Source organism: Chinchilla lanigera, unplaced genomic scaffold (genome assembly GCF_000276665.1).
Source record: "Chinchilla lanigera isolate Chin_1 unplaced genomic scaffold, ChiLan1.0 scaffold00005, whole genome shotgun sequence".
NCBI classification, from domain to species: domain Eukaryota; kingdom Metazoa; phylum Chordata; class Mammalia; order Rodentia; family Chinchillidae; genus Chinchilla; species Chinchilla lanigera.
The window spans coordinates 23469908-23486141 of NW_004955406.1; the positions used below are offsets into that span (position 1 = coordinate 23469908).

Genomic DNA, 16234 nt, shown 5'->3' on the forward strand with positions numbered 1-16234 from the left:
AAGGAAATCTTCTCTAGGCCTCTTGGGGACAGTTATTCAGGGGGCCAGCCAGGAAGGCATCACTTTTGTTTTTTCCACTTACACAGATTTATAACATGTCTGACTCAACTTAAACAGCAAAACTCCAAGGCCTGTGGGATCACTATAGACTCTGACTCTGGCTGCTGCTCTGGGACTGGGTTTGGAAGCGGCTCTGTTATTTTATTCTATTGGTAAACGGTGCCAAACCATGTTAGCTGATCTGCCTGGTGATCTGTGAAACTTATGTAACAGCATTACTCATTACACTGCTATGGGTTCTCCTCGCTGATGTACACCACTCAACTGCCGCCAGCCCTGGGCTCCGGGAGAGCTGTGGTGAGGCTGCTTGCCCTCCTTTCTCCTCTACAGCAAAGGGGAAGGTGCACTTACGGAGTCCCAACCACAGTGTAGGGGCCACGTCTTGTGTAATGCTTCCAGTAATTCCACTAGGTAGGTGTTCACATCCCCACTTCACAGAGGGTAGAGAAAGTGAGTTTCAGCGAGGTTAAACAGCTTAGGTTAATATGTGATCAGGCCAGGGCCACTCATCGCCAATCCTCCTAGAACATTCGATGGCTTGATGTTTGAAATCTTTTTGAGAAAATTGTAGACTTACCTGCTATTATAAAAATTAACATAGCTATCCCACAGACCCTTTACCCAGAGCCCCACCCAAGAGAACGTATTTCAACCCTATAGTTTAAGATCAAAACCATAATGCAATCCAACCTTTTCATTCAGATTTCATCAGTTTCACATTGTAATCTTTCATGTATTTTGTGGTTGAATTTCAGAATTATTTTAAAAGGCGGGGAGCCAGTGGTGCAGCTCCGTGGAGGGAGTTTTCCTTCTATGTGGAAGGCCCTGGGTTGAATCCCCAGTACTACCAAAAAAAAAAGTTATTTTAAAAGAGATTTTTCTACACTAAGTTCAGAAACAAAATTCCAAATATTTATCATAGAGATTATCTAGTGCAAACTATTTGTTATATTTTATTTTGCTTTTTAAAAGTATAGTCATTAGTTCTTATTAACTACACAAAATAGTGAGTTTCATGATGACATTTTCATACAAGCATAGAACGTGCTTTGATTGTATCCATCCTTCTATTGTCCCCTCTTATCACAGACCCTCTCTCCCGTGTTCCATTCTCCTTCTGGGACTGTCCCCTTCTATGCTCTTGTCCTTCCCTCCTATGCTCTACATAGAAGAGAAACACATCTCTTTCTGAGTCTGACTTACTCTACTTAACATGATCACTTCCAATTTTATCCATTTTCCTGCAAATGACATGATTTCATCCTTTTTCATGGTTGTATAATATCCCATTATGTACATATTCCACATTTTCTTTATCCATTCATGTTTTTTTCATATTAAGAAAGGTTTATTTAGCATTATATCTGAGGCACTACGAGAACAGAAGAAGAAATTAAAGATGTATCTCACATTCAATTTTAAGGAGGCTCAGGAAAATAAACGCACAATGCCTATAACCAATCTTCAAAGTATGAAGAGTCACAGGTCTGTAACACATACAGTATATGTACTATGGAGACCTCCCAGCAAACAAAGATGGTCTCGATACAGTATCTGCAGTCTTTCCAGTCTGAAGACACCAATCCACATTGTTTTTTTGTTTTGTTTTTCTTCCAGTATCGGGAATCGAACTCACGACCTTGTGCTTGCCAGGCAGGCGCTGTGCCGCTGAGCTAAATCCCCAGCCCCACACTAATCCACACTGTTCGGCTGTTTTTCTCAATACCAGCCTAGAATTCTATGGACAAAATTAACAATCCCGAAAGGTTTGCGGGGAAAAGAGACTGACAGGGTATGATGCTGGCCCTGAAAAACAGGTAAGTTGGCCTACTGTTCTGGAAACACAATGCTGTCAAAAGCCTGGAAGCCACAGTATTTAATCTTAAGACACGGTCAGGGAGACAATCTCTTTAAGTACAATTTCATGATTACATAGAAAGTCAATTCTTCAGACAGTAAGGAGAGGCCAAAATAATAACTAGGAGTTTTAAAAAAGATGTACTTTCAGAGTTAATAAAATGAATCAATGACCCAACTATACCTACGCCCAAAATTAGTTCTGCCCAGGCTGCCAGGATAAACAAATACAAAAATTAGAAGGTAACATACGAGAAGGTATTTTTACAACTACAGATGTCAAAAAAGGAAAAAGAGACATGTTGTAGTATTTCCTTAGAAGAGCCTTTTTTGAAAAGCAGTGCAGGGAAGAAAGGCAGAGAAAATAACCTAAGGACTGGTATTACGTCAGCAGAATCTATTCAGTATCTTTAATAATTCTCTTATTTCTAACGCCTCCCACAAAAGGGCATTGCAACTCTTCAAATTTACTGCAAACGTATCTTAAAGTCAGCCCTACTATTGAAGCTATGAGACAAATTTTTAACTATCGGCACTATACTGGAAAGTACAATGAACATCTCATTTAAATAAAGAAAGGATAATATTTCACTGGGAGATAGAGCCAACAGATTCTTTTCTCATATCCATATCTACCAGTGGTATCTTACTGGCTAGCTTCTAAACAGACGCAATTTTTTTAAAAAAATGCCAAAAGCCACGTTTTGCTCAAGAATACTATTATTCAAATACCACTTGTTGGACAGCAGATACTTGTTTGCCAAGTTGGACAGCAGATACTTGGTTGTTGGACAGCAGATACTTGTTTGCCAAGCTTCAGATGGCAAAATGCGAGGTTGTGAATTGGAAGCTGTGCAGCAAGTTGTTCTTCCTTGCTCGGGAGCCTCCGGCGGCTTGTGTTGTTGCCCAGAGGTCACCCTGCTGCCGCTCTCTTCTCACAGTTGGATCCCCTAGGAAGGATGGTTCATGTCCTTAGGATGCAAGGCCGAGCAAAAACCCTCCCACAAATCCACTGGATATCCCAATGTTCTGTCTGATAAATTCGGTTGCTTCTTCGATTACACTGTTGATTTCAGGTGCTGCTTTATCTGCTCGTTTCTTAATTTGTCTTTTTGCTTTGTTTACGTCTTTTTCCACTCTCTTCCGGTCGATCTGAACGTAGCCACTGCGACTGGCAATGTGTAGGAGAAGAAAGCCACCACCTACGGCCGTTGCTGTAAGTTTCCCAACTTTCTGGAGTAAAAATCCTGCACACCAGCCAGCCACGCCACCCATTACAATCTGGGTAGCTCCTGAGTATTTTTCAACCATAGGTCCTGATGGGTGGCCAAACACTCGATTCCACCCGTGGTGTCTTCTTGCGTATTCTGCTAAATCCAACACTTCGTAAGAGTAGTCATCACTTTCACGTTCTTGGGGAGGGGGCTTCCGGGACGCCATGATACCGCCGGCAGCCAGTTCTGGGGTGGTCCCCGCCCACCCTCCTCTCCCTCCTCTCCCCTGCACTTTAAGGGCCGCTCTAGGCCAAGGGAGAAATCTATGGTCTGCTCTTTTCCCTTCCTCCTTTTCTTTTCCCTTCTCCATCTCCTCCTTCTCCTCTTTCCACCATTCATCTGTTGATGGTAACCTAGGTGATTTAATAACTTGGTAACTGTGAATAAAGCTGTGATAAACATGGATATGTAGGTATGTCTATAGTATGTTGATTCTGATTTCTTTGAACATAGACCCACTTTGGATAGGTTGATCATATGGTGGTTCTATTTTTAGTTTTTGAAGGAATCTCCATACTTACTTCTATAGTGACTAGTTTACATTCCCACCCACACTATCTAATGGCTCCTTTTCCCTTGCATTCTTGCCAGAATTTGTTTCTGTCTGTTTCTTTGTTGGTTTTCTTGATAAGAGCAGTTCTGACTAGGGTGTGATGAAATCTCAGTGTAGTTTTGATTTGCATATGTCTGGTGGTAAAAGACATCGAGCACTTTTTCAAATATTTACTAACCATTTGTACTTCTTCTGAAGTACATCTGTTCCTCTCATTTCTTAATTTACTGATTGAATTAATTGTTCTTTCAGGGTTAAATTCTTTATTTCTTTATATATTCTAGCTATTTCTTCTCTGACAGATGAACAGCTGGCAAAGATATTTTCTCATTCGGCAGACTGTCCCTTCACTCTGTGGATTGTCTTCTTCGTTGTGCAGCAGCTTTTTAATTTAGTATAACCCCAGCTGTCAATTCTAGGTATTATTTCCAAAACTATTAGAGTCCTGTCAAGAAACTGTTGCCTATACCAGTACCTTGAAAATTTTCCCCTGTTTTCTTCTCAGACTCCTAATTTTAAGTGAGTAGACTGAAGGCCTGACAGAATGTGACAAGACATTGCTAAACATAAGATAAAACAAATGAAAACTTCTTTACTGGAATTAACAATGACTGGTGTTCATTCTAACAAAATGGTAATAAAGGTTTTATTTTTTATTTAAAAACCTACTTATAGGTGACCAACCCAGGCAAATATGTGTTGCTACATTATAAATGAGAACTCTGATGGGGACTAGCCTTAGGTACTGAGAAGAAACCGGTCTCTTGCCAGACGTTCCTGAACTTTATTTTGTAAACCATTAGCCTAAAATATTCATCCACTGTCCACAATACAAGAGCTCCCTCAGGGGAGATAAAATGCTTCTCCAATAAATGGGAGAAAGGTGTTAATAGTGGAGACTTCGTTTTCAGAGAAATTTCTAACCACATAGAAAAAACATCATACTCCTTTTTCAGCCAAAAGCAACCATCTTGTAAACTTTTAATTGACAGTGAAAATTAGAAGGGTGTTTGTCAACAGAGAAAAGGAAGTGGTGATTACTCCAACAGGCAAAGACAGACTGGCTCACTGCCTTTAGATAAAACTACCACACTGGTAGATTTGAAGGCTGCTGAAGATATCCTCTACATACACATTAGCAAAGGCAGTTGTCAATGTCTTGCAAGATTTTGTCTTGTTTTGTTTTGTCTTTTTTTTTTCCCCGGTACCAGGAATCGAACTCACAACCTTGCGCTTGCCAGGCAGGTGCTATGCCACTGAGCTAAATCCTCAGCCCCGTCTTGCAAGATTTTGATTGACATACTAATGTTAGATTGGCTGGTAATGCAAACAGACCTAAAATAAATATCTAATGATGGATGCTATCCCTTAAACATTTTCATTATCTCAGGTAAGCAATCCATGTAGTTCTATAATGCATTTTACTTACTTGCTGTTCACCAGTCTCTGAGTTAGGTCTAAGGATGCAAAGCCATAAACTGTGTTTTCAAATGCAAGTTTCTAACAGTCTTCTAGATTAGAGACTCAGGATCCAAAATGAAACCTAATAAGGACAGATGAATCCAACAATCCAAAAGTACACTAACACATAGTGGCTATGCAATGAAAGACTGGTAAATAAACCGAAGGAATAAAAGAACAACTCTTGAAGAAAAAACCTAAATCCTGGGGTTTTGTGTTACTATTAGACCAGCACAAGGCAGCAGTGTGACTCAGTTACCCATAAGCAGGTAAAGCTGGCCCTCAGAAATGTGCGTTACAGGGACAAGATGGTCATAGATGGATCTGGGATTTGCTCTTCCAAGCTTATCATTCTATACCCGTCCCTTCTGCTGAGCACCCGAACATTTTATAAACATTTAAAATAAAAAAGGTGGAGTACAGCTGAAGACAACTAGAATGAGAAAGCACACAGCCTTGGAAAGAAAAACCCAGAAGGAAGAGATCTTAATTACATGAAGGCCTGCAGGGTACAAGAACACTTGAGTTTGCCCTTTGCCAATTCCGATACTAGGGTCAGGAAGGTGTAGTTTGAAGTAGAATGGGGCAGATTTTAACTCAACGTGGGGGACAAATTTCTAATATTTAGGCTTATCGTAAAGTGAAATAGGCCCCAATAGGATGTCACTAGAACTGAGTCACTTTGTAGAAGGTAGATAGACTAGCTCAAAAACGTTTATTAAAACTCTCATGGCAGTATGCAACTCCCCATCATAGTACTTGTAATTTTACAGTTGGCATAATCACGTGAGCTTTGTCTTTTCCAAACTGTTATCTCAGAGGGAGGCTGCTGTTTCAATTCATCACTGCATCCACAATCCCTAGGACATACTGTAGTTCTTCTCAAATAATCAAAGAAAGAAAAGGAGGGAACAAAGGAAGCTGGGAGAAAGGGAAAAAAGAGAGGAAGGGAAGGAGGGAGGGGGAGAGAAATAACTGAAACGAGATAGAGTACTGAATTAAATCTCCTATAAAGTTCCCTCTAATCTGCAATTTCACAGTTACAAAACAAGCCCAAGTCTTGCAAGTGGATCAGACTATCTTAATGAGTTCCTTCCCTACTGTTATAAGGAGCTACTGAAGGGTATTGATGTGCCCCACTCCAGTGCTTCTCACACAGGTAAGCATCACACTCCCCTGGAGGGCTTGCTAAGCCTCAGCTCACCAAGCCCCAGCCCCGAGTGATGCAGTGGACCTGGGGTGGGACCCACTTGTTTGCATTTCTAAGAAGCTCTAGGTGATGTCCTTGCTGCAAAGACACGCTGTGAGAAGCACTCCTCTACCTAGCATTACACTGCTTTACCAGCAGTCACCTTCAGTGCTTGATAATAAGTCCGCTCTTGATCTTGCCCCAGCTATTCTGCCGTAGCAGGTCTGCGATGGGGCCCAGGAGTCTGCATTTAAACAAGTGCTCCAGGTGCTTCTGCTCCAGGTAGAAACACACCACACCTGAGGGGGACAAAATTTCACAGAAGAAAAGTACAATAGAAAACTATGGATCTCGATTGTTCAGGGTCTTGATGACTTTGTTTCCTCATTAAGGGAACAGTTAAGACATGCCCCTTTTGTCAACTGCTCAAATGAATGCTTATACTTACTCAAAGTGATGTTAAAAAAAAAGTAGTATTGTGATGGAGCTTTATCAAAAATATGTGAATAAAGAGACAACACTTTGGGCAGATTCACAAGACATTATTCTGAACAATGAGAACGCTACCCATGGAGAGGAACTCACCCCTTCAGGAGGTGTTCTCACTGACTGGAACTAAACCCTCAGAGGTAACCCCAGCTGGCCCCACTTTCCTTTTTGGTACTCACTGGGTACGTGTGTGCTTTCTAAAATCTTGTAGGTAACAGTCATTTTTTCTAGTATCAATGGTCTCAGTTTCCTTTACCTTAAGTTTTTTCAAAACCTTAAAAATATAAAACTGACCTATGTTCCAGTCTTTTCCAGAAAGTAATGGCAGTGTCATCATTTGCTGTTCCCCAATACCAAGAAAATACTCTGTGCCCTGAGGCTGTGGTCCATTGAAATGTTTTCCATAGCATGAACGAATCTATCACCCTGTGTGTCTTAACTACCTGGGCATAGTCAAGCCAAGAGGATAATGACACAATCGATTATATCCTATCTACTCAGGACAAACATATACGGCTTTATACAAGTAGATTTGTATTCTTGGACAGTGAGGAGAGAACTGTCTTCCAATTCTCTCTATTTGTGGAGAAGCTGCTGACACATAGTGAGGAGAAAAAAATTTGCATCAAAAAACCTCAGCAAGGGCTGGGGATTTAACTCAGCAGCGAAAAGCGCCTGCCTGGCAAGCGCAAGGTCGTGAGTTCGGTTCCTGGTACCGGAGAAAAACCAAAAAAAAAAAAAAAAAAAACCTCAGCAAAACGAATGAAAACTATCTAATTCTCTTCTTAAAATATGAATTTTTAAAGTAGCCACCATATGATGTTTTACAAGCAGTTGTGGCAATGCACATACTTGGGTTATCTTTCAGCTCAGACCACGGAAACTGGGTCATGTGCCTCTCGGTGACACTGTGGGGAGTTGTGTGGCTTTCTTCCCTGCAGGCAAAAATTTACCACACAACCTGGACATAATTTAAAGTAAGCCTGAGTTCAAATAAATGGGGAAGATGCTCCTCTAGTCACAGGCTGGTATAGTGTCACTGTAGCACACACACAAATATTAGAGGTATTCTTCCTGTCTGATTTTATGGATAATCTTACCTTGTGTCTTAGTTACTTTCTCACTCCTGGGACAAAACACTCAGCATCCACAAGTTAAAGAAGGATAGGTTTATTTTTAGTTTACAGTTCATAGAGGTTTCAGGGGATAGTCACTGGCTCCAGGGTGGGGTGGCATGGCAGAACAGAAAGCACTCATGGCAAGTCAGGCAGGAAGCTGAGAATCTTCCTTCTTTCCCTTTTTATTCTACCTAGGCTAAAAACCTATTGGTTGGTGCCACTCCCACCCAGGGTGTGTCTTCCCTCTTCAATAAATCCATTATCCATACCCAAAACTATGCTAACCCAATCAGCAGGCTAATCCAGTAACACACACTCATGATCCAGTATCACACACCTATGATCCAGTCACCTCTCAAAAGTCCTACCTATTAGTACATAAGGCTTTGGGGGGTCATCTAGGTCCGAGCCGTAACATCTTGTGAACTCAGAATACCTCAGCCTTACCTACATCTGCAAGCGGACACTTTTTGCAAGTAGAAGCAGACAGTAAGAAGACCTGGCCAGGTTTACATTAGAGAAAAAAATCACTGACATGAGTGATTTTTCAATTCAACAGACCCACAGAGGTCACCCTAGGTGATAATGTGCTCTGGGAATGGCCCACTCATCATCATTATCAATCATTAATGATAGCATTTGCCTTGAACTCATCAGAAGCTTTTACAGATAGTGACACATTTGACTCCTACTGTAATTTGCTAAGAAAGGAAACCTATATAATCATGCTAGGTTTTTGGGGGTTTTTTTGTTTTTGTTTTTTCATGCTAGGTGGAAAACAGGAAAAACTGACAATCAAAAAATTTTATGTCATGGCCCAAGATCATATGCATATGCATCAGGTCATCAAATAAAAACAAAAATAAATTATTAGTGTGGTAGAGACTTGGTTTTAAAATGGATCAAACCTGTTAATTTAAAACTTCTGACTACAGTAGTCTGCTCTTATCTAGGGTAATGTATCTATTTCCTTGCTTGTAACTTTTCCTAAAGACCTAAAAATTTAAGCTGATTCATGTTCCATTTTTCTAAGAAGGAGGCATCCACAGACTCCCGGAAACCCATCCCCTGCCCTGATTAAGGTGAGAACACTGGCTGCTTTCATGTTCCTTCCTTAGTTTTGAAGGGGTAGTAAACAATTTAACATTCAGGTTCTTAGGGATCAGATCTTTTTTTTTCTAATGGAACTCCATCAGTCATGTACCAATAAAAACAGTATCTACATTCCTGATGTATTACAAGAAGGATCAGTGGCTACCAAAACAGCTCTTTTTAATGTCTGGGTTGGCTAAGCCCACAGGGTATACCAATTTTGCATAATTGCTTTAACCCAAAAGCACTTGGAAAGCAATTGCTGAAAGCCTATGACTGTGTATATCAGCATGTGTTGTCTCACTAAGGGAATCCACTTAATGTAGCTTTACACTTACAGTCAACCATATGATTTTATCCTGAAAAGTAAACATTTTCAGTTATGTTTAATAAAGGTCAAGAGTGTCTTGTTGAATAACTTAGCTAACAACATTTAAGCACAAGATATGCTTAGCAAATGGAATACGATGCAGTCACTAACTTAATACTTGTGATGAGTTAGAAACATCATGGGATGTTTGAGGAAATTCATTGAGGATACATTTAATTGCAAAGAATTTTAAAATTACATATTCATGCTGAGTAACCACATGAGCACTGACTGAAAGAAAATCCGTATCAAATGAAAAGGGAACTATGGGATGAAAAGGAATCTTATATTTGTGGTTCAAAGTTTATGAAGTGTTAAAAACTATTAATTATCCTCTGGAAGATGCGTACTGCGCTAATGATGTTCCTCTCGTGACCGTGGACAATATTTGCTTCTTGAAAATCAAAATGGTCCTATGGAAATGTGGCCTTGGAACCTAAAGGAGTTCCACCAAGCACAGGAGCTGTCAAAATCACAGCATCTCCTGGTCCCAGCACTCAGCATCCACCCTGCAGTGTCTGAATTAGCATGGGTGGACGGAGTTCCACAAGTGAAGACCAGCCTTTCTCTCCCCTGGGGAAGGAAGGTTTGAGTTCAGCTCCTCACTCAGCCCACCAGGGAGCTTTCAGTATGATTTCAACTGAAGAAATCTTTTTCTTTTTTCCTCTCCTTGCAGATATTGTTTAGTCCAGTTTACTGAGAAGTAGATTTCACTGCCTGCCTCCAGTGTTTTATTTTTCATTTCTAATGAGAGGCTGTCAGGTCGCCACTTTCAGCTATGAAATAGCACAATTCTATGATCATTCTAAAGGATAGCTCATTTGATTAACATTTGGATAGTGCTTTGCATGATACTAGCACGGGGATGGACAGTTCCAACTTCAAGACCACATTACCCTTTTCTTCCCACTAAGCTTTCACGTTCTCTCCCCCAAATGCTCATGTTTCTCTGAGCTGCAGAAAGTCATTAACGTAAACGTAAGAAAACATTTTATTTGTCTTTCACTATATTTCTGTCAGATGGTGTTTGTCCGAAGTCACTTTGTCCCCCCATCTCCCTAAATAGAATTATTACTTATATGATGTTTATATCCCTGGGCTCCCCACTTTGGCTATCTAATTATTTTAGCTAATAAAATAGTGAAAATATTCAAGAATGCTACTTCATTTCTATGACAAGATTATAGCAAAACTGGCATATAAAACATTAAGTCATTAACTTAAGTCTTGTGGGCTTGATCTCTAAAATACTATTTAATTCCTCTGAAAAAGTAGATTCTGCTGGATACTCTTTAATATTTAACAAAAAAGCATTTTGATCTATAAAATCTTTCAGTTCTACAGAAAAAAATACTGTAATAGTCTGCATGTTTATGCATAAATTGTAAGACCATTAAGAGAGTCTACCACAACCAGAAATTTTCCTTTCATTGTGATAGAATAAAATATAACTGATTGCTCCAATCAGGACTATCAATTGGGACCTTGATCAGCCTTGTTAACTACTGAAAGCAATAACAGTAATTCATAAAACTTCAAATTTGCCTCTATAATGAAGTCAGGAACCAGTATGTGTACTGACATTTGAATTCAGCTGTGGCTGGTATTTTAGTGTTTCATCCTATTTTAAAACAAACAGGAAATTTGCCTGTGGAAGCTAATTTGCACTCAGCTACTCCTTTTGCCTATTTAAAGTAAAAGTGTGTCGCCTCTCAAGCCAACTGGCCCAAATAACTTACTTTCCTTTGCCCGCTGTGCTTCTCATGGAATCTTTTCCCGCATACACATGTGATCACGTGCACACAGAAACGCACATACACACATACACACACACACACACACACACACACACACACACACACACACACGTGCATGGGCTGCAGAAATGACATGTAATTGGCTTTAAAGATCTTCCTTGGAGTAATAGAAGAGGAAATTGGAAAGCAAAGAGACTCTAGCCTAATGATATCCAATAGAAATGTAACAAAAATACAAAGAAACAGATACAATTAATTTTAATAATATATTGATTTTTAATTCCCAAATAGCCCAAATAATTTAGCAATATAAATTATTAGCGAAATATTTTTGCATCCTTTTTTTAGTACCATTCTAAGTCTATGGAATCTGGTGTCTTTTACACTTGCAGTATGCTTGTTTGAATCGGCGCATTTCTAGTGATCACTACTACATGTGGCTAGCAGCTACCATACTGAAAGCATAGCTTGTGGTCCAAGAGATGTTTGTTTATCGGAGTGGTGACTAACGAAGAAGGTAGTGAAGAAAACATGCCCCTGCATACCAAAGGTGCAAACAGCATCCTCACAAAGGGATCTGTTCTAAATTTAAAAAAAAAAAAAGAGAGACCTGATTTCTCTAATTCATCACTACACACAAACTGATCTCAAAGAATAATCCCAGAATCAGAGTAATGTACAAATATAAGATATAAAATTACTTGTAACAAGTCTTTATGTACAGTAAGGTATACACTAAGGTATACTAACTAAGGTTAGTTCAAGTTTAAGATCCTTGATGATAATATCTTACAAATCCTACTTCATGGGCAGTGAGGAATCCTTAAAGCTTTAACTTTGAAGGCTCTCAAACAATGCCATACCATAATATCCTGCTCCGTGTCGCAGCAAATTGCTAACCACAAGCAGACATATTAGATGAGCTCATTTCCAAACAGGATGTAGCCTTACAACAATCTGGTGTATTTATAGCAACAAATTGTTCACCCAGCTCCTACTCTGCCAAAAAGAAAAGCAGTTAAAATGTGTGATGGATTTAGGTGACCCTGGTAAACAATCTCAGGAATGGCTATAGACTTGACTCACACGTTGCAATTAACTCATTCCATAAAATTATTTGAAAGAAGTAGTCCAATGATCTAATTCCTTTATAATCATACAGAGAAAAGGAAATAAAAACAAAACCTCTATTCTTGTGCTGGAAGTGTCAGAGCTTTTGAATAGGTGAGTGTGTGTGTGTTTCCTATGATGGTGTTTGTTGTAAGTAAATGCCTCTTGAGTATTCACAGTTCCTAATGGTATTTTTGTGGTTAAGGAAGATACAATGGAATTACAGAACTAGAAAGGGCTTTTAATGTTTAGTCCATTTCCTTACTAAGAGAGCTGTATTCATTTATTAAGAGTAATAGTGTACAAATTATTCCAGTTGGACATATCATTGGGAAGTCATCATTGTGTCTTCCCAAAACTCTTCTTTTAAGCTGACTGCTTTGGGTGGATATGATTTACACATGTGTTCCCAAAGGTTCATGTGTTGAAATTTAATCTCCCTTGTAAGGAATTAGGAGGGTGAAACTTCACCTCAGTATGGTTTTTAGAGGTGGGGCCTTTGGGAAGTGATAAGGACTAGAAAAGGTCATTTGGGTGGAGTGCCCAGGAGTGAATCTGGAGGCTTTATGAAAAGAGGGAGATACCATGAGAGACACCTATATGTACGTGCACTCTCTCCTGCCATGTGGTGCCCTGGGCCACGTCTGGACTGTGCCAGCAGGAAGGCCATCACCAGATGTGGCTCCTAGACCTTGCACCTCCATCACATGTGCTAAGATAAACCCCTGTCCTTTACAGTCTGCCCAGTCTGTGGTCTGCTGTCATTAGCATAGAAAAAAGGACTGCTGGGGCTGGGGATTTAGCTCAGCGGCAAAAGCGCCTGCCTGGCAAGCACAAGGTCGTGAGTTCGGTTCCTGGTACCGGAGAAAAACCAAAAAAAAAAGAGAAAAAAGGACTGCTACTCATAATCCTCCATACTTAATTCGGCACACATTTAATACAATTTATGTTACCTAATACAATCTATACCTACTTCATCACTCCCAGAACTCCTGGAACCCTTTAATTACTCTAGCATTTTTCCACATTTATTACATCTTTTCATTTTAGATAATTCCTTTATTATGTTTGTGACTCATTTTTTATTTCTACCATTGGTCCCTAACCAGACTGTGTCACAGGAATAGAGATCTTAGTTTTGTTTTTTCCTATCTCCTCAGTGCCTAGAACAGAGCTTGGCATATACTGTATGCTCAATAAATATTTGTCAAATACTGTGTGCTCAATAAATATTACTTAAATCAAAGAATTTAGGTCTTATCTGTACAGGCTTTGAGTTTCTAATTAACATAAAACTAAAATTAACATGTAAATTTTCATCTAGACCCATGTTTCTAGTTGACCACTAAGTATATCAGGTAAGATATACTTAAAATTAAAGCTCAAAATTAAAAATAAACATTACAACATACAAGAAAGCAATGGAGCTATACTAGTAGTATTCACTCTTTTAAAAGTGTGTTACTCTTCGGTATCAAAGATTGAAGATAATGATTATTTCAGATTTATTCAAATATTTTTCTAGTTAAAGTACTGAGTTCACAAATCTAGAGGCTTCAGTTACGCTCATTCAGGTCTCAATTTTAACCTAGGTATCAAAGATTAAATCTCTTCTAGTCTCCTGCCTGGTTTTTTACCTGTTTTGTAAGTTAGCTCTCCATGATTTTAGTTTAAAAAATACTGTACATGTGCACTATTGGGGAAAAAATGACCACACTTCCATTTTTTAAAATGGCAATCCCAGCTAGGTGTGGTGGCACATCACTGTAATCCCACCTCTGACCTTGGGAGACTTGTCCCTACCTAAATAGATAGACAGATAGATAGATAGATAGACAGATAGTCGATCCCGTTTGTGTGAGTATATTTTTGATCCCTATTTTCTCCTCAATGTTTATTAAGGTGCCTGACATATAGTAAAACTCTAAAACTATTTCTTTAATGAAAAATACACTCTGGCAAACTTTGAAGCATCTGATCATGTCCATTTAGGTTAAAGTAAACAAATATATACAAAATTTGCGGGGAAAGTTTAAAGCTAGGAAAAAAGTTGCTAAGTCATTGATGTAAAACGAATAAAATCATATTTCAAGTGAAATTACTGCCCCATAGCCTAATCCTGATCACATATTCACTCACCTAACATTGGCTGAACATATTCTATGAATAAATCACTTACAGGGATTCTCTGAATAGAAGGGAAAAAGAAATGGTTCGTGGACATGAAGTTGAGTGTGAGAAACAAAGATAAATCCAACACCTATTCACTATTGGATCCCCAGGTCCCTGAACAACCACAAAGCAAGTGCTTAATAAGCGTTTGGTAAAAGAAGGCACAATTATCTACACTACAACGAAGTGGGAGAAACGTTAGATGAAGTAAAGGACCATGGGAGTCTGACATGGGATATGAAAATGAAAAAGGGCAAAGAAAATGATGGAAACTCATAAAAATCACAAAAAAACACTAAATCCAAATGCTGATAAATTGACATTTGCACAGAACAAGGAGCTAAACAGACAGTGTAATTTGGTGTGGGATATGGACGTTTCCACGGAACATGGAGCGAACTAGACACATAGAAATGGAATGGTAGGAGGGGGCTGCTATTTGAGGCAAAGGGAAGGGCAAGACCTAAAACACAGAGGCAGTCCACAAAGCACACAGCATGACCTCATCAAACAGCACTTCCTGGTTTTAAACACCCAAGCTATGAAACTTTCTAAGACTTCCAACAGAGTGCCTTAGGGTGGGTTCTGAAGTCTAGGAGTCCACTCTGTTGGACTTCCTAACTGTGATGAGGATGCTGTTGTGTACGGGGACACATCATAAGCAAAGCACTGAGGGCAGAGTCCGGCGCTTGGTGTGTTCTATAGCCCTACCGGTGACTTTTTTTCCTTTCCATCACTCAGTGTCCAAACCACAGTCTTGAGCTTTGTGCAGACAAAAAATAAACAAAGAACGTTACAACACGTGGGCTAGCCTCATGAATGTGAGTCAGGCTTTTAAAATGGATCTTTAAGATGCCCCATTGAATATGACATGTAATCATTTTAAAACATCTTCTAAAATAATTTCTAAATTAAGGTGATTGCAATTAGAATCCCAGCAGGCATTGGAAGATAATTACATGAATGTAAATGCACAAAGATGAATGTATACCTAAAAATAGTCAAAAAAGTATAAAAAGTACGGGGATATAAAATATGCAACACAAATCTATGATCTACTGTAAAGCAAAACTGATTTAACATAGGAATAAATAAACAGGTCAACGGAGAACAAAGAAGAATACCTGGATAACCTCAAGATCTATTTTTCTGTCTGCCTGTCTATTTAAATTTTTAATATATGTTTAAAAAGAAGTTTAATCAGTGAAAGTTAAACTATTTCATAAATGGTGCTGACAAAACTGTTCATCCATCTAAGGGAAAACGTCAGACCACTGACATGCATCATGGATAAACGTGATTTCCAAACAGACTAGAGACTCAAATGTTAAAATATGGCAGTATAAACAATTCAAGAAAAAAAAATCAAGGAAATTACAAATATAATCTAGGGTGAAGGAGAACTTCATAGCAAAGGCAGGAAATCCAAAAGCCTAAAATAAAAGATGGACCTATTTGACTAAATAAAAATTAGGTATCTCTCATGTATAGCTCTATTTATTTTCTTTTGAAGCCACTTTGAAGATACCAAAGTATAGTACAACAACTATTGATAATCTCCTACCCGTTCTGTCTGTAACTATTATTTGTCTATTTGTTTTCCTGAGAAACTATCTTGTAGATAACAATATGTAAAACAGTAACCATTGATAATTTCCTACCACTTTGTCTGTAAGCCCCGCCCATTATTATGTTATCCTTCTTTTACTCTTTAAAATAAAAAAAATTTAAA

The 16234-nt window shown here is 38.9% G+C and overlaps 2 protein-coding genes across 2 annotated transcripts in view; both read right to left on the reverse strand.

Annotated features, from left to right (window-relative positions):
• Positions 1-16234, reverse strand: part of Fam129a (family with sequence similarity 129, member A) — an 85878-nt gene that overhangs the window by 32478 nt on the left and 37166 nt on the right. The gene's annotated exons all lie outside the window — the stretch shown is intronic.
• Positions 2620-3387, reverse strand: LOC102005559 (FUN14 domain-containing protein 1-like). The gene has a single exon (XM_005375060.1). It carries the CDS (start codon positions 3355-3357, stop codon positions 2890-2892), a length of 468 nt encoding a protein of 155 aa, XP_005375117.1. The 5' UTR covers positions 3358-3387; the 3' UTR covers positions 2620-2889.